This window comes from Phaenicophaeus curvirostris, chromosome 26, assembly GCF_032191515.1.
Source record: "Phaenicophaeus curvirostris isolate KB17595 chromosome 26, BPBGC_Pcur_1.0, whole genome shotgun sequence".
In the NCBI taxonomy this organism is placed as follows: Eukaryota; Metazoa; Chordata; class Aves; order Cuculiformes; family Cuculidae; genus Phaenicophaeus; species Phaenicophaeus curvirostris.
In genome coordinates, this window is record NC_091417.1 from 5,838,921 (window position 1) to 5,857,573 (window position 18,653).

The 18,653-nt window shown below is 49.3% G+C and overlaps 1 protein-coding gene across 1 annotated transcript; it reads left to right on the forward strand.

Annotated features, from left to right (window-relative positions):
- Nucleotides 1–390: 390 nt before the first annotated feature.
- Nucleotides 391–16,405, forward strand: MEIOC (meiosis specific with coiled-coil domain). The gene is given in 9 exon segments (XM_069876747.1): nucleotides 391–525; nucleotides 2,669–2,794; nucleotides 3,477–3,634; nucleotides 3,755–3,859; nucleotides 5,302–7,156; nucleotides 8,687–8,818; nucleotides 13,140–13,320; nucleotides 15,279–15,448; nucleotides 15,450–16,405. Coding segments are annotated over 9 exon segments (2,976 nt in total). The 3' UTR covers nucleotides 15,564–16,405.
- Nucleotides 16,406–18,653: the final 2,248 nt, after the last annotated feature.

The window sequence follows — 18,653 nt, forward strand, 5'->3', positions numbered from 1 at the left end:
CCAACCTGGCTTTGAACCCCTCCAGGGATGGGGCAGCCACCCCTGCTCTGGGCAACCTGGGCCAGGGCCTCCCCACCCTCACTGCAAAACATTTCTGCCTAAGATCTCATCTCAATCTCCCCTTTTGCAGCTGAAAACCATTTCCCCTCATGCTCTCCCTGATCAAGAGCCCCTCCCCAGCTTTCCTGGAGCCCCTTTCAGCACTGGAAGCTGCTCTATGGTCCCCCCAGAGCCTTCTCTTCCCCAGGCTGAACACCCTCAGCCCCCATCACCCCGGGACTGTACAGCTCCCGGCGCTGTCTCCAGGTGAACAGCGTCCCCGCGCGCCCTCATTGGCGGGAGGCGCGAGCAGGCGATTTTTCATTGGGCGCCGCTGGTGGGCAGTGGCCAATGGAAATAAAGCCCCGTTGCTACGCGGGCTCTCGACGTCCGGCAACCTCGTGGAGACGGGGCCCGGTCACGCGGCGCGAGGGGGCGGGGCAGGAGCGGGAGCAGCTCCTCATTGGCTTCTCGCTGGCCGCGCGGGTGAGACGCGGCTTCTCATTGGCCGCGCAGCTGAGAGGCGGCTCCTCATTGGCCGCGCGGCCACTCGGCGCCGCCTAATGGCGTTGGGGTGTCGCCGTGTGGCCGTTGGGCCTCGGTAACGGCGCCGCCATGGCCGTGAGGGTCGCGCGCCGCCTGTAGGTGCCCAGCGGGGCCGCGTATGGAGGTGAGACCGGGACCGGAGACCGGGGAGCAGTGCCCAGTGCCCAGGGGCGGCCGGGGGGAGGCTGGGCACCTCTTTCAGACACCCCTTTCAGACACCCCCGTGTCGGTAACCGGGGAGGGGCCCCCTCGCTCTGTGCCTCCCTGTGGGTAGCAAGGTCGGGATGCTGAGGTAAAAGTTGTAGGGAAAAGGCTTTTTATTGTCTTGGGAAGGTTAAATATGAGGGGAAAGGGAGTGTGCGTGGTGTGGGGGAGCCCTGGGTGTTGTCCCCAGCTGTCACTGAGGGGTTGGAGTGACCAGATCGAGCCCCATGAGGGAAGGAAATGGCAGAATCGCGGAGTGTTTGGGTTGGAAGGCATCGCCGAGCCCGTCCAGTGCCCCCAGGGGCAGCCAGCCCTTCCAGGGGTCAGCACCTCAAAAAACAATGGGATCACAAAATGGTTTGGGTTGGAAGGGACCTCAAAGCCCCTCATGTCCCACCCCCTGCCACAGGCAGGGACACCTCCCAGTGGATCAGGGGCTCCTGGCTCCATCCAATCTGGCCTTGAACACTTCCAGGGACAAGGCAGCCACCACTGCTCTGAGCAGCCTGCGCCAGGACTTCATCCCCTCATCATGAAGAATTTCTTCCTAATGTCTAATCTAAATATTCCCGCTTCTAATTTAAAGCCATTCCCCCTTGTCCTACCACTCCAGGCCCTTGTAAAAAGCCTCTCCCCAGCTTTCCTGGAGCCCCAGTACTGGAAGCTGCTCTAAGGTCTGCCTAGAGCCTTCGTTCTCCAGGCTGAACAAGCCCAAGTCCTCATAGCAGAGGTGCTCTAGCCCTTAGATCATTTATGTGGCCTTCTCTGGGCCCAGTCCAACAATATCCCTGAGGAGACAGCCTAAGGCCAGGCTCTGGGCTGCTCACCCATTTATACCATGCCTGAGAAAAAGCAGGGAAAAGCAGAGCTTTACTACACAAGGTGTTACCACATCAGTGTAACCGCAGCGCATATGAGAGGGAAGATCATGCTGTGGGACCCATGCATGAGATGTAGAGGCTGGTTTCATTCTCAGATGGCTGTAGAAGAACACCTTTTTAGGAGGAGTTCTTGTTCTCCATGCTTTCAGAGCACTTATCCTGTGAAACTTGGACTTTTTCTGAGTTGAATCAGCATTTCTCAAGACCTGCTATGCTGATATTTAAATGTTTTAAATAGCATGCAAATAATTATTATTTGCAAGGTAATGGGTTTTTTAGCTGGTGTGTCTTACTTTAAATTTTTCTTGTGTACTTCACCTGAAGAAGAAGGAGAGAGGGGAAAAGACGCCTTGCTCTGTTTTGTTTTCATACCTTGCTCCTACTGGCTGTCTGTTTCTGAGCAGTTGCAGGGCAGTGGTGGGGATGGGGGTGTTTCTTAGGTGAGAGTTGTTTCTCCTGTAGGTACAGAACGTGGCAATTTTCCACCGTGGCTCCTAGTGGATGCCCTGTAGCCAAGTTCCAGCTACTGGAATTTGAATATTCATAAATGTGTGTCCATTTGACATAATCCATGTAATAGGAACAGTGATGAAAGAAGGAGAGGTGTCTGGCAAGGCACGGAAGGCCAAATGACTCTCCTGCTGATGAAAAGGATGATAATTCCATTTCTATAGTTCGCGTTCTTTACTGGTGTCTCAGCCCTTTGGAAGCTCAGCCAGCATAAACAGAGAGAATATGGATTTGCTCTTATTCTGTGCGTCCTCAGTCCTTAAATACTTTGTGAATGTCTCGTGGCTTGTTGGATTAAGCTCTTCTCTAAAGAGAAATAGGAAAGAGTTCTACTGTCAATACATAGAGCAAAGTACCTGACAACTCAGATGGGCAGAGGGCACTGGTAGATTAAAGTGTTAACGAAATTAATGTTGGTGTAAAATGTGCAGCTCTTGAGTCTATGCATAGTTACATCCTTCTACCACTATTTTCCTTGTCTTGTCTAGCCTCAAGTTGCGTTCAGAGGTGGCAGTTGCTGCTGGAGCGGTGTGGAAATGGGCGGGAGGCTGACGGATGCATTCAGTAATGCGATGACAGGCCCTGGCTCACTGTACGGCTCCTACAAATCACAGGTTCTGTTGGTTCTCATGCCTTTTTTTTTTTTTTTTAATCTTATTTTGCAACTGGGTGCTAGTTTTGCTCATAGAGGTTTTTTACAGACTTGGGGAACTGAGAAGTGAAGCAGAGACCTGCCTGTAGTTGGGCAGAATCCTGTGGGGAGCAAAGCCTGGTTTGTGTTGCTTTCTGTCGCTGCTCAGCTACCTGGCTCTGTAAAGGAGCATTCCTGTATCTTTAACATTGAACCCTGTGAAACCACTGGTAACTTTGTCACTTACTGAGAGAGAGAAAGCATATTGTGATTGAACCAAACAAGCAATTGCTCCTTTTCTCATCAGATGGGTAGATCTCTCCTCAAGAAAAGAGTTGGCTGTAAGTTTTCTTCAGTAGCTTAACTAACTGGTAATGGTTGGGGAGGAAGGGAGTGTCCTGATTCGAGACAGAGATCATCCCTTAGGAAGTGCTGCAGGGGTTTAGGTGACCCGGGCTGACAGCCTGGCTCCTGTGCTTGCATGCGCTGGGCGTGTCACCAGCAGGAGCTGCCTGGAGTGTTAAGGCAGAAAGTGTGCAGCTGGCTTGCTTCTCATGCTTGGATTACTGTGAGGCAAAACTCAGTTACAACCAGATAGTATAATGGAATGACAATTTGATATGTTTAATACTAAAATTGATTCTTTTATTGTACATAAAATGCAGAATGAAGAAAATGTAGAGCTCCCTCAGGCCTACAGCTCTGTCCCTTCAATGTCCGAGTACTCAACACCCGTGGACTTTTCCGTTTTATACACACCATGGTCGACCTATGGAGATGACATGAAGCAGCCTGCGGCTTCCCAGATCAATGTCAAGTCCAGGTAGTCATGTCTGATGAGTGTGTGCTGAAGTAGTGGAAGAGTTTGGTTGTTTGTTTCATGTAGCTTAGGAATTATTTTCAATAAAGCAATTGTTTTAATTAACATGCAATTTGTTTTCAGAATTCAGCCTGAAAGGAATGATTATGGTAGTGAAACAGATTTGTATGGACTCGTGTCTAACATCCTGGAGGAACAAGATAAACCACAGCCATACTGTGCCGAGGGGTGAGTGTTGATCTTGGCATCTGAGTTCCGTTAGTCATCTCTGCACCTGCTGCCGTGAAGTCCTCCTGTGCTTCACTGTTTCCCTTCCTTCCTCCTCGTATTTGAATATTTTGCTTGTAATACTTAAAAGCTTTTCACTAGGTACTCAGATTTCACAGAAGATTCTGGCTTTCTTATATGTACAGAACTTTTTAATTAACTGGCATTTTTTTTATATCAGTCCATAACAAGTGTTGTGGAAATGCTGTATTCAAACAAATGGCCTTGAATAGAATCCTTGGCCTACTTGTTTTGTTGCATAAAGACTGAATTCAGACTTTAGGTTTCTCTTAATTTCAGTACACAGAAAGACACACAAAACACAAACTCATACTCCTTCACTCTTTGCTGAACTGGCAGGAGAGAATTCCATGCAAAATGACTGTTTCTTGATAATAGTGCTAGCTAAGCAACATTTCCCTATCTAAATGTCAGATTTATTGTGCCTGTATGCTGGCCCCAGAAGAAGCTGTTGGATAGTCAGAATAACTTGGCACAGAGGGGTGTGGATCCCACATCACTGGGATCTTGGAGAGCTAACAGTCTTTCACCTGAACCTGACTGTTCTAGGCCTAAGAGGTAAGGGAGGGAACCCAGTTCTCAAGGTTCCCACACCAGGCATTACTCTTCCTTTCTGCCTTCTCCCCAGATGCCAGTGATTTGGGTGGAAAGTTGTGTAGCTGAAGTGAGGGAAAACTTCAGAGAGGACCAGTCTTGGCCTAGAGAGAGCTTGCGGATCGCTGTGCCTTAGACAGATCAGGCTGGATGTCTGAGTTCAGCACTGCCAGTGCAGAAGTGGCTCTAGTGACTTCCAGGCAATTTTTCACTGAGTCTGTTTACGGTTCTCCTTGACAGGCAGCGATTGATTGTTCTGTGTTAATTCGGGGTAATTAGTGGAAGGAAGTGAAGTGTGCTGAGGTGCTTGTTCTTGTTTTACCTGCAGGCAGCAGTGTGAGCCAGTGTAAAGCACAGGCAATGCAGAAGCACTAAGCAAGATGATGCAGAGAAGTTTTGTATGGCGTGCTAGGATGGGGCTTTGAAAGGTTGTGGTGGTTTGGAAAGTGTGATTATCCTAAGTTGGCGCTTAACCAGGAGCATGTGGTGGTGATTAAATCTCTTAATGGGATTGACAGAATGTAATTTGCTGTGTACACATCACCTGCAGTAGGCGTTGTCCATAGATCCAGAGGGATGTGGTGGGTTTAGAAGAGCTGGAATTGGTTTTCTCACCTGGCTAAGGGAAATTGGGAGGTGTCAGCAGCAAATAGAAGCTGGATTGAGACATGGCTGAATGAATCAAGAGAAATGACTGGGGGAAGAATCAGAGGTTTAAGTCTTTCTGCGTTTGGGGATGGAAGAGGAGCACAGAGAGGAATCTAACCACCTACTTCTTGTCTTTCCAGGAGCTGCCCTTCCAACCTGAAGTCAGTGTGGCCCGTGAATGCAACCAGCATTGCAGACCACCATGAGCTGTTGCCAGAGATGAAAAGACCAGCTGTTGGAGCTGTCTCACCACAGGGTTTTTACAGTAGCGAAACCGTAACTGCTGCTGAAAATTACCTGCAGAGCAGTAATGTTGCATCACAGCAAAAAGTAGATGAATGCTATCGTGCGTTTCCTGACATAGACCTTGAGGAGCAGTGCTTGTACTCTGCCAGGAATGATCACGCCACTTTCTGCGTTGCGCAGGCTAATGAGAACGTCAAGACAACACCTGTGTATCAGAACTACCCATACATAAAAACCACCTTTACACCCCAAGCTGGGCACTCAGGAGTGATCAAAGACTCAGGAGCTGATGCTTATCCTTACGGAAGGGAGAAGGTGTGTCCCAAAGGAGCAGGTGCACTGCTGCACCAAAAATGGGCAGAAACATTTCTTCCACAGTTCCACAGGTATAATGAGAACCCGGATTACAGTAGGTATGCTGACTCTTCTCATGCTAGTAAAGCAAAGCGCAACAAGGGCACCCCTTGTAGCCTCAAAGACAAGAAAAAGTTAGTCAATGGAGCCTTTGAGGCACCGTCTCTGGATGCAGAACCCTATCCGAAATTATCTCAGGTTAAATCAGGACCTCAGAAAAAAATAGAAGATACTACTGCAGATCAGCAAAACTTCACCTTTCCCAAGGCTGTCGGACGTCTTTCAGAAAAACAACTCACAAATGAAGCCTCATTCTGCACTGATTTGGGGCAGAAGTTTGAATATGGCCTGAAATCATTTGCAGCTTGTGCTGGGAATAGTGACTGTGCAGATGGTGTAGAAAAGCAGCAGTTTTCTAAGTTCAATTTGCAGAATCCTGAGTATTGTAAGTCTCTTCCAGTTTTACCAAGCTTGACGAACCTTCCAGCAGGCGCTAGTGGGAGGCCAGCGGGGGTGAGTGTTCCAACCAAAACTGTTGCTCCTGTCCCATTTCAGAATCCAAGTCCTTTGTTGAAACCAAGCAGTCATTTACCTGCTTTTCCAAAATGTTCCAGTCGTCCAAATGATTTTCTTCAGTTACTATCCTCCAATCTCCCTTTAAACAGTAATTTACTTCACAAGTGCTGTCAAGATAATCCTTCTGTTCTTACGAATCTTGATTTTGGTCCTAACACTGCAGAACAAGCCTGGTCTACAGCATGCATGGAAGCCCTTCTGAGAGGTGGAGAAGAGGATTTCATTGAGTATCTAAGTGAAAAGAAATTAAAGCAGCCAAATGGATTCTGTGACAATTACTCTGCTCAGCAATTTGGGATCATTGAAAACATGAACAAACGCCGTTTCCCATTGAAGCCCCGGAGCGAGCATTATGATCTGGATGGACAGAAATGTGCAGATGAGCTGCTGCAGAACATGTATGAGGATTTCCTGCAGTCTCAGGGCCGACTTAATCTCAGGCAGGGGAGCAGAGACAGCAACACCGTCCATCCTGTAACTTGCCTGCGTGCTTCAGGCTTTCCCAGCAGTTCCGTGATGGGTGACCTCAGATGGAATCAGCAGCTTGGCTCGAGTGTGTTCCCCTTGAGAGCAGCTCACCTGCTTGGCCGTTCTGTTGTCCCTCTAATGGACTCTCATGACTTGTTCTGTGATGATTTACAGCGCCTCTACCCTTACTTTAATGATAAGGTGTGTGGTGATGGTGTCTTTTCTGGTTTTGTACCAGCTTCTGGATTTCCAAGGCAAGTTAAAACCTGTGACGGGCCTGCCGATGAGCTGCATGTTAGACTGGAAGAGTGTTACGAACAGTGGAGAGCTCTGGAGAAAGAAAGAAAGAAGGTAAAACAGTAACATAAATTAATCTGCTGTGTCGCAGCTTTGATTGGCTCTGGTCCTGCTCAGCCCAGTTAGAGGACACAGGTCTTGCTTACTGCTAAGAAATGAAACTCCAGGTGGGGCTTCACAGTTAAGGGTTTGCTTCCCTGTGTATTTGGGAGCAAAAGCAGAAGTCTGGAGGGTTTGTAGCCTGGTTGGAAGCTTAGTGAATGTGGTGTTGAGTGTTGGGCTTCAGGTAGAAGTTCGTGGCTCTGTGGGACTCTGCTGGGGCTGGCGAAGGCTGTATGTGACTGGCAAAGTAACACAGTGACCATAATGTGCCTGGAAACTTTGAAAGCAAATCCATTAATAGTATTTTTAATTGGGACTAAACTTTAATCCTTCGAAGAATTAAATTTCTTGGGCCCAACGCTTAGTTCTTTCAGTGAGTTTTTCTTGCATCCTGTTTCCCTGCTGTGCTAAACCCGGGATGCATTTAAAAGGGCTAAAGAAAGGTTAATAGGGCAGCTCAGTGGGAAGCCCTGACGGAGCAGTTGCCCTTTGCTTGGAGCAATTGCCTTTTCTGGCCATGAGTGGAGCTTCAGGCTGCCCCTTTGCATATAAAAGCTGTCTGAATTGCCCCAGTTGAGCTTTCCAGAGGAAACAATGAACTGGGAGCTGTAGGACTGGGCCCTTTGACTGTTGCTTCTCCCAGGAAGCTGTGCTGGGACAGGCCCCCAACAGGAACTGAGTTGTGAGGGGGTTTCCAAAATGTTTCTTGACAGAAGGGGTTGTTGGTTTGATAGAGGGATTGGAGCATGAACATGGCTTGAGGAGGGATGAATGGCTCTGTTTGCATGGAGAAGTGTGGAAGGGAAAGAGTTGGTGGGTGCATGATGAGAATGGAGGAGGAGATCAGGCTGCAGCTTTATGTGGGCCACCACAGAGCCGTCTCAGACATGTCACTTTAACAGACTGCGCTCACTGGGTATTGTTAGAGGCGTTCCAGAGCGACGCAGAGGGGTGGGAGATGGAAATTTGACATCGTGCAGTCAGGCTGCACAGTAATTTTCTGACGGTTAAATTAAGTATGATTTCATCTTAAAAAAGCAAAAAAGCTTTCTGTAGTTCAAATAATCTCTCCAGAAATTACATTAATTGCTGACTTAAACAACTTCGTGTTAATTTTGTGGATGAAGTCTCCCCATTTGCTTTTTTTTTTTTTTTTTTTCTGCCTTGCAGTCCTAACTTGCCTCCATTTCATTTCCAGGCAGAGTTTGGTCAGGCTGTAGTCAGAGTGTGTGAAGCCACAGCACGTCTGAAACACATTGTCATGGTACAATTACTTTCATTGAACTGCTTTGTGTGCAGCAGTTGTGCCCTTCAAGTGGGCAATTGTCCCCAAATGGTTAAATCCGAAGTGCCAGAATCCTCATACCTGCTTTACAAAAGTCCAGAATCCTAAGGGAAAAAAAATTGTATTGCTGATATTCCTGTTTCTGTAACAAAGCTCACCTTATATTCTCAGTCAGTTGTTCTTTTGTTTTCCTGCAGACTGAATCAGCCCTTGCTAAGAATTTTCAAAAAAAGGTTTCGAGTGCTAACAACACTCCCATTCCAAGGCCGTCATCAAACCCATCAAGAGTCGATCGCTTAATTGTGGATCAGCTGCGTGAACAAGCCAGAGTGAGTTGTAGAACTAAAAAATTATCTGTTGAACGTTCTTGACAGAGCTTAGAGTATGATATGGGTATGTGAGATGAGCAGAGCAGCTGCTCCCAAAATAGCCTTGTTCTTAATGCTCTACAGGGAATAATCTTTCAGCAGGCAATAATCTTTCAGAAGGCCCTGCTAGAATCCTTCCAGCTCACTGCTGTTACCAGGGAACCTACAGTGTGTCTGAGGCTCATATTCACATCTGTACGTGCCAGTGGCATCTGTTTTCTACTGCAGGAGCGTGCGTGAGATGCCAGAATCTAGGCATCTAACCTAACTGCACAGCTCTGAGATGGGGCCTGGTGTTCGGGCTTTTCTGTTTGGAGCAGCTCAGCAGAAAAATATTCGTTATAGATCCATACACACTGTATTAGAGGAGGTGTTGGGGCTGGGGGAAGCAAGCTTAGTTAATGTTCATAAGACTCTGAGATCTATTTGCTTAAGAGTCTTGTATGTTTTTAATGCAGAATGGTTATTTGATGTGGCTTCTGCTCTATGTTACTAGACTGCTTCTTAAGCCAAACAGCCACAACCCACAGATTAAGTGTGACTGGTGTCTTCTGAAGTGCCTGTGGCTCCGTGGCCAAGCAGGGTGTCTGCTTGTGCAGGGTCCTGCTGCTTTGTGAGGCAGCAGCTGGGCAGGATCCTTCAGGGGAGACCAGACAGAGGAGTCGAGCACAAGCAGAGCTGATCTGAGCAGCCAGCAGCACGGTGAGGGTCCCATCAGAGCTACCGTTGGCATGGCGAGGGTCCAGTCTGGCTCTTCTGCGGCTGTGAGGCCAGAGCTGCGGTGCTCATGCTGCAGAACAGAGGAGAAACGTGGGCTGAAAGCAGACTTGTGAAAGCTGCCCCTGCAAGGGTATGAGGGGTTAAAGGCAGAAGCTGTTGTGCTGGGAGATGCTGGTTGTTGTGGAAGCAGCGCTGCTGAGCTCTGGAAGGCAGCTGTATTTCCTGCTGGCCTGGCACAGGTGGAATAAACCCTGGAGTCATGTCTACTGCTTTCCGCCTGCTGGAATCTGTCTGGTTTTGCTCCTGCTGCTGAATAGGGAGTGGAAGATGTGCCGATAGGCTTAGTATACGTTTTTTAAATCCAAAAGAAGAGTGTTGGGAAGTTTCCGCTCTGAGATGGCTTGCCTGTTCTTGGCCTGGTGTTTTAAAACCGCATCTAAAGTAGAACTGAATCTTCTCTCACCGTTGGAGGAACCATGCTTCAGGATATTGAACCTCAAACACTTGTTGAGGAGCAACAAAGAAGTAGGTTTAAGGATGCTCAGGACCACAGTGGGGATGTTAGACCAGAAACACCAGAAATCTCAGGGAGCCTAAAAGGATTACTGGGACAAAGGCCAGCAGCTGGCCGAGTCTGGGGTTAACTCTTCGTAGTGCGGAGAATCTGGTTAAATCCTCTTTGTGGTCACACACTTCACTTTGATTTTCTCATTTAACACTGTGCAGTTGTGTCAGTTCCAGAAGAAAGCATGGCTGGTGGAGGTGGCAGTGGCTTCCTTACTGTGTCTGCAGTCGCTATTAAAACCACTTAACAGTCAGAGCAAACTTTAAACCAGGATCTTCTCTCTGCAGACTGCATCCCACCTCCCTTGGGTCTGCGGAGACGTTTATCGACAGCTCCCTTGTAACTGGGAATGCTGTATCACGGTGTTGTGGGATACTCTGAGGCTGGACAATCGGATTGTCCTCCTGGAACTCTTTGTTCTGGACTGATAATGGGTTTGACGGAGCAAGAGAGTAGGAGCTTACCTCTAGCAGCAAGGGGGACAGTGTATGGGCTGGAGAAACCATCGAGTTTCTGCTCCAAGCAGTGTTTTATGAGGAACAGTCATCAAAGCTGGGCCTGGAATGTTGGTCCTTATTCCCTGATGTCTGCTCCTTTGGCAGTGCCGGGTCCGTGGCTCTGCTGGCTGTCTTGCTGGGACCACGCTGCTCTGAAAGCCAACCTCAGCACTGCCGGGGGCTTCCTGCTGCCCCCAGTGAAGGATCACAGTTACATGGCAAGCACTGTGACAGGCAGAAGGATTCCTGCATGTTTTACAGGAGGACAGGTTGAGTTAATGCCTCTGAGTCATGACTGGCAGGAAGCGTCTCCTGGGAGGAACTTCTGAAGCCCTGAGGGAGTAGAAGAGCAAGTGTCCTTGGGGCAGCCCAGCTTCTCTGGCTTCTGTGTTTTTTGCTGTTGGACACCTGGAACTTCTCTCAGGCTTGGTATAAAAAACTACCAGCTAGGTGAGGCTGTGGTACCTGGAAGCCACGTCTCCAGAACGTCAGTCTTCTTGTGGATGTGGATGTACTGTTAGGTAAGACTGGGAGATGACCTTTGGGTTCATCCTGCTTTGTTTCACTTGCTTATGTGATGTTACCATGCTGCTCCTTAAGCCTGGTTTTGTCTGAAGACAAAAGTCCAGTGATCTTCAAACCATCTTACCTGCTGCAGCCTCTTGTCCTAGTGACTGATTCCTCAATGGTTCCCCTTCTCCCTTCACTTTTTTAAACTCGCAGCTTCCATATGAATGTGAAGTGTCACTTTTTGAGTTGACTGGTTGGCGCTGCTCTCACAGTAACTTCTGCAGTTTATTCCTGCCTACATTTTCAAAACAAGTTTTTGCCACATCTAGGGGACAACAGGACCAGCCTGGCAGCGGGACTTGGCTCCTACCTGGGTGGTCTCTCCTGAGCCCTTGGCGCAGAGCAGCTGCTCTGTTCTGCTCTTGTGGATGCTGTTACCAAAATAATTTCTCGTGGGACGCAACTTGGGAATCCGTGTCCACTTCTGGAATCCCCAGCATAAGAAGGACATGGAACTGTTGGAGTGAGTCCAGAGAAGGCCATGGGGATGATCTGAGGGCTGGAGCACCTCACATCCAAGGACCTACTGAGGGAGTTGGGCTTGTTCAGCCTGGAGAAGAGAAGGCTCTGGGGAGACCTTAGAGCAGCTTCCAGTGCTGAAAGGGGCTCCAGGAAAACTGGGGAGGGGCTTCCTGCAAGGGTGCATAGAGTGACAGGATGAGGGAAATGGTTTTCAGCTGCAAGAGGGGAGTTTGAGATGAGATCTTAGGAATAAATGTCTTGCTGTGAGGGTGGGGAGGCCCTGGCCCAGGTTGCCCAGAGCAGTGGTGGCTGCCCCATCCCTGGAGGGGTTCAAGGCCAGGTTGGATGGGGCTTGGAGCAACTGGATGCAGTGGACCCTGTCCCTGCCCATGGCAGGGGGTGGAATTGGATGAGCTTTAAGGTCCCTTCCAACTCGAACCGTTCCATGATTCTGTGATTCTAATGTCTTGCCCAGCAGCCCACTCTGAGAGTACAGGGAGCAGGCTGGGCTCCTCTTTCTCACTTTTTAAAACCTCTGTGCCAGCCCTTTTTTAAGGGAAGCCTACAATCATTTTGTTGCAAGGAAGCGTCAGGAATGTCACTTAGCACTGTGCTCCCAGCCTCTCTGTTCCTTATTTTTAACCTGTGATGACCATGAATCATCAGGCAGCTTTATGGCTCATCAAATGTCACCATTGCCCAGGAAACGTTTTGGGTTTGGAATTCTCATTTTCCCTCTTTCTGTAGACCAGTATCCAGGTTCTCCGGTGAGCTGTGAGCCGCAGCTGGGGAATCGCTCACCACAGGGAAATTCAAAGTAGTGTGACTGTTGCAAGACAAACAAGGCAACAAAGATGCGGATTTTTTAATTCATTAATGCAAACTGAATTATTTCTGAATTCTTGGGCTTAGTATCCTCTGAAAGAGCTTCTCTAGTGCTGAGTATCCTGCATCAGCCTCTGCCTGTGAACTCACAGAGCTCCAGCCAGGTTGAACTGGGACTGCTGCTCCCACGCTGCCGGTTGCTTCGTGCTGGTACGAGGGGATCAGCTGGGTGAACACTGGCCAGTCATTGTGGGGCTGATTTTTCCCCCCAGTATCTGCAGCTGTGCTAATAGAAGGGAGGCACTTAACTGTGGATTCAGAGGAATGCACCTTGTCACAAACTGGCCTCCTGCTTCCCGGTGTCTGAAGTTGTGTGTGTCTGTCATTAATGAGTGAGCTGAGTGTCATGACATTAGAGTGTTTCAGCTTTGCTGTGCTGTGCGCAACCAGGTGTTCTACAGCTTCATCTTTGGAGAAGAAGAAAAGCTTGGTAAGAATTTACCTACATCAACCATAACTTGATGAAGTGTTCTTTAGTGAAAATAATGGTTATCGTTAATCTGTTCTTCCTTACCTCATTAATTTTGTTGTAAGCTTAGATGAGTACAGTGTGAACACCTGTAACGTGTGAAATGTCCATTAGGTTGTGACTTTACTGGGAAAAATGGAGCGCCTCTGCAGTTCTCCCCTTCACGCTAACATTCCTACCGCCCTTGATAAACACCTGGAGGTAATTCATGTAGTGCAGTCGTGTAGAAAAGACGAAATTGTCAATGCTTCCAACCACCAGAGGCAAGGAGCTCCCAGGTGCCAGGATGACAGAGGTATAACCATGTGTATGTACTGCCGTAAGGTAGCTGACAAATTCTAAACACATTGCAAATCTATCAATAAATAAGGGTGAGGGGTCTTGTATTTAAGTGTGAATGAATTCTTTGGTGTCTGGAGCTTCAGAAAGGCAAGCTCAGTGGGTTCTGAGAGGATACAAAGCCTGGGGGTTAGGGATAAATGGGGTAAATCAATTTGGAGTGTGTTTATTCCATTAGTAAACTGGCAAGTAAGGAAAAGACATCAGAGATGTTTTGGGATTGGAGGTGATAGGAAGGTGTTGCCTCTCTTCTCCCTGTCCAGCAAATTCCTGCTCTCATCACCCCTGAACCTTGTCTGTATTTCTGCATGGAACTTCCCTGGTGTCTCTTTGCGGCATCTGCACGAAGAGACTGAGTTGTCCTTGTGTTATGAATGGATTTGCTCTTCAGGCAGGCTCTGCCGTAGACTCCCCCAAGAAACAAACCATGATTTGTATTGATACACAAAAATATATTGATTGGAATGGTTTTATTCTTGATGGTACCCAAAATATGCAGAATATTCAGGATAACACCTCTCTGGTGCGTGGGCAGAGTGGCAGATTCCAGTCTCTCATACGTGGGAGGCTGTGATTCCTCACAGTTACCAAAATCGGGTTTTGGTACCTCTGCTGCTTAACCGTGGTAATGAGAGAGGACCCAGTGGTCACTCTTCGGGAGGAAGGAGGGAGGGATGGCTCGGGGGTGTTCGAGCCCGTGGAGTGAGGGCCAGGGGAGCTGGCGAGTGGCAAGGGGATAGGTTGGGCCTTTGAGTTCTGCCCTTTCTGAGGCACCCCAGTGCTCCCAGAGGGGAACACTCTCACCTGCAACAGTGGAGCCAGGAATACTGATTGAAGGTAGCTGCCAGCTTGTTCCAGTGAAGTGAAACTGCAGTTCTGCTGGCTGAGCTCAAACATGTGAAGCCAGGGTCCTCCACTGCTCCCAGAGTCCATTGAAGTGTTTAATGAGGGAAGGAAGCACACGCATGTGTTCCATGTGGGCCAGCCCAGAGGGGTGAGGGTGCACCTTCCCCAGAGTAACAAGCGAGCTCTTGCTGCGAACTCCAGCACTAGGAGAGGGGATTGACTTTGCTTCCTCACATGTGGGCTGGAGTTGGAACCAAAGCGTTCTCTCTGCGCTAAGCAATTGCTCCTGAGTAAAGGGGCTGCTGAAACACCTTCCCTTTATTTTTTTCCAGGGATGGGGGTGACAAATTTCTGCAGAACACAGTCTGTGTTGTTCAGTAAAGGCTGTGAATGAACTGCTTTTTCACCTGTCTTAGTTGAGACGGGCAAAGGATCCACTTTGTCGATCTGGAGGGGTTGCTATGGGCTTACAAGGAGTAATGCTTTTAAGCTCAAAGAAGGGAGATTGAGATGAGATATTGGGAAGTTTTCCTGTGAGAGTGGGGAGGCCCTGGCCCAGGTTGCCCAGAGCAGTGGTGGCTGCCCCATCCCTGGAGGGGTTCAAGATCGGGTTGGATGGGGCTTGGAGCAACTGGATCCAGTGGGAGGTGTCCCTGCCCGTGGCAGGGGTGGGACTGGATGGGCTTTGAGGTCCCTTCCAACCCAACCCATGTCATGTTTCTGTGGTCCAGCAATGCACACACACAGGAAGGAGTGGGATGCCTTTAGTCCACGTGTCCGTGGAACTTTCAAACAGAGGGGACCACAAGGCTTTGGGTGCTCCTGATAACAGACAACATCTCAGTAGGAGCTTCAGCACAGTGAGTTCCTGAACTCCCTGATCGTGCCTCTTTGTTTGAGGGCCTAAACCTACTGCTGGCTTAGACTCAGATTGTACAGCCTTGTGAAGAGACTGGCACAGGATCAGACCTGAAAAGGGCCTGGGAAGCAGTGTGGGGCGAGTGGGTCCCCAGCGGTGCTTGTGGGTGGACTGTACGGTAAAGACTAACAGCCCTCTTCTCCCAGTAGATGTATTTGCCCTGGCACTGGCGATTCAGGAGATGAGCGCAACCACGTGTAAAGCACGCACGGTGCTGTGGTGTGCGCTCCAGATGACCCTACTGAAATCTGCAGCTGGAAAACCGGATCCAGAGAAAGCGGCTTGGGAGACAGCGCAGCCTGAAGAGAAACGGTGCGAGAACACAAGCAGCTGCAGCATCCTGCAGCGGAGGGCTGATGGAGGCAGGCACTGAGGCAACGCTGGCAGCGCTCACGGTCCGTGAGAGGATACCGATTGTTTTTAATTATTTGTGACGTTTGACCTACTGGTATTTGTATTTAACGCTGTCTTGATGAGGAGTTGGGGTTGCCTAGAGGGCTCTTGGGTTCTGCTTCAACTGTTAACATGGCAGGCAGCTTTGGAATATGGCAACACTGCACCAGGGAACATTAACTTAAAAATAATCAGACTAATTAATTAACAGCCAATTCTATTTAACTCCTGCAGGTGAGCCCTGGCACACAACTCTTCAATATGTTCTTTTTAGTTTGTTTTTTAGGAAATAGGTTTTAAAATAATGATTCTTAAGGACAGGAGGCTGACAGAGTGTCCGGCCGTGATCGGGTAAGATTGTGATGTAAAACAGTTTCCTTATCAAACGGATACCTGGAAACAGGAGGGAAAAATGCTAAGAATACCCAATATTCATGTAAAATTAAATATTTAAAATATATAAATATTTATGAATTCGCGATTTTTAAATCCAAGTCAGTAGAACCTGGTGCATCTCCTCTGACAAAATTACTGGTGTGACCAAATTGCTGTTGTGCAACCATGCAGGTAGTGATGCTCAAATTGCTTGAGCGTCTCACAGGCAAGGAAGGAGCCTCTGTTTTAAGATATTTAAAGAGAATCAAAACATGACATGCACACAGGATTGTCCTTTAAGAAGCTGCACAGCGGCTGGAATGATGAGTAGCATTTTTAATAGCTTCGGAGAGGTATCACAAAGTTCTGACATTTAGGTTTTAAAGTTGCTCTTGCATGAGTTTGGTTTGAGATGTGGTTGTCGTATTTTAGACTTACTGGTTTTCCTTGGCAGTTCTGACAGTCACCAGTGCCTGATGTTTCTCTGTATATCCCAATCCGTATGGCACACACGGAACTTCTCTTGGCATTATGGGAGATTGGGGGGTTTAACCCATCTGGTTCTGCATGTATAATGTGTGGATTAAATTCATGTGGCTGTCTCTGCCTGGATTCTCTCGTATTTCATCTGGGAATCCGAGGCTGTACGAGGGGTAGTTGCACCCCATAAACTTGTTAGATGATGAGAGAGAAACAGAATGAGCGCAGCAAGTGTTTGATCGCTGACAGGACCAAGGCGCTGCCAGCATGGGTTATCAGGGTGGGAGAACGTGGTCACTGTGTTGCGGGGGGTTGTTTGGCCTAGGACGTGTTGCTGTTGACAGCACCACTGTACTGACCGCTAGGAAATAAACTGGCTTTTGTTGGAGTGCCTTTGTCCGTGTTTGTCTTCATGGCTTCAGCTCCCAGAACTCGATCTGTACCCAGGAATGCAGTTTTCATTAGTTACCGAGGTGTGAGAAGAGTCCAAGAGCGCTCAGACCGGATCTGGAGTCTGTTTGTCGAGTCCTTAGCAGCAAAGAGGTGTGTGAGGTGTGTAATGTGGATCGGTGGTTGGTCCTCTGCTATTCGCTACACTGATAGTCAGTCTGGGGCACCGAGGCGATCACGCAGCATCAGAAATGCCGTGTGCATGCAAAAATGTCCCTTTCCCAGGCACTGCTGCCAGAGTCAGGCATGGTGTCTCAGCCTTGAGGGCTCCCCTGGAGAGGGGGCCCCGTCATGCTGATGGAGGGGGAGCTCAGGGAACCCTGAGCTGCAGGGATTCCCAGCATCGCTGGGCTGGCTTGCAGTCAGGTTTCCTGCTCTGTCTGTGCATCAGAGTGGCTTGGGTGCTGTGTTCCTGCCGACAGCTTCCCCCAGGACTGACTTCAGCTGCGCCGGCCGGCTGCTCTTTGCCCAGCAGAGCTCAGCGAGGCCAAACTGGGCAGTGTCTCTGCCAGAGAGCTGTAAGGCAGTGGTGGGGCTGGAGTTATACTTCCGTGGAGAGAAATGGCTGGAATGTCAGACAAGCTAAGGGAAGAAGTGTATCCATGCAGGGAGCTGAAGTGGCCGGGTTTTCCCTGCGAGTCCCGGCTGGGTCACAGGCTCCGTGCTGTCGGAGAAAGCTCATGCGGTCATTTCGGTGCCCACATGGAAATCCCAGGGGTCTGGCGGAAGGTTTGTGCTTGCTCCATCACTTCCTTGGTGCCAGCGGCAGCCACAGGCTCCTGAGCATCCCTAGAATCACTAGGTTGGAAAAGATCTTCCAGGATCATTGAGTCCAGCCATCCCTGTCAAACACTAAACCATATCCCTGAGCACCTCATCTACCCATCTTTTAAACCCCTCCAGGGAAGGTGACTCAACCCCCTCCCTGGGCAGCCTCTGCCAGGGACCAATGACCCTTTCTGTGAAATATTTGTTCCTAATGTCCAGCCTGAACCTCCCCTGGTGCAGCTTGAGGCCATTCCCTCTCGTCCTGTCCCCTGTCACTTGGGCGAAGAGCCCAGCTCCCTCCTCTCCACAACCTCCTTTCAGGTAGTTGCAGAGAGCAATGAGGTCTCCCCTCAGCCTCCTCTTCTCCAGGATAAACACCCCCAGCTCTCTCAGCCGCTCCTCTTGTTCTCCAGCCCCCTCCCCAGCTTTGTTGCTCTTCTCTGGACTCACTCCAGAGCCTCAACATCGTCCTTGTGGTGAGGATCCCAGAACTGACCCCAGGATTCGAGCAGCGGTCTCACCAGTGCCGAGTCCAGAGGGAGAAGAACCTCCCTGGACCTGCTGGCCACGCCATTTCTGATCCAAGCCAAGATGCCATTGGCCTTCTTGGCCACCTGGGCCACTGCTGGCTCATATTCAGTCGCTGTCAACCAACACCCCCAGGTCCCTCTCCTCCAGGCAGCTCCTAGTCTGGAGCTGCTCAGGGTTGTTGTGCCCCAAGTGCAGGACCCAGCATTTGGCCTTGTTAAACCTCATCCCATTGGTCTCAGCCCATGGATCCAGCCTGTTCAGATCCCTTTGGAGGCTCCCTGCCCTCCAGCAGATCCACACTTCCACCCAGCTTAGTGTCATCCGCAAACTTGCTCAGGGTGCACTCGATGCCTTCATCCAGGTCATTGATAAAGACATTGAACAGGGCTGGACCCAGCCCTGAGCCCTGGCGACACCACTTGTCACTGGCCTCCAGCTGGAGTTACTCCGTTTACTGCAACTCTCCGGGCCCGGCCAGCCCACCAGTTTTCCACCCAGGAGAGGATGAATATTGGCCTGGTGTCAGC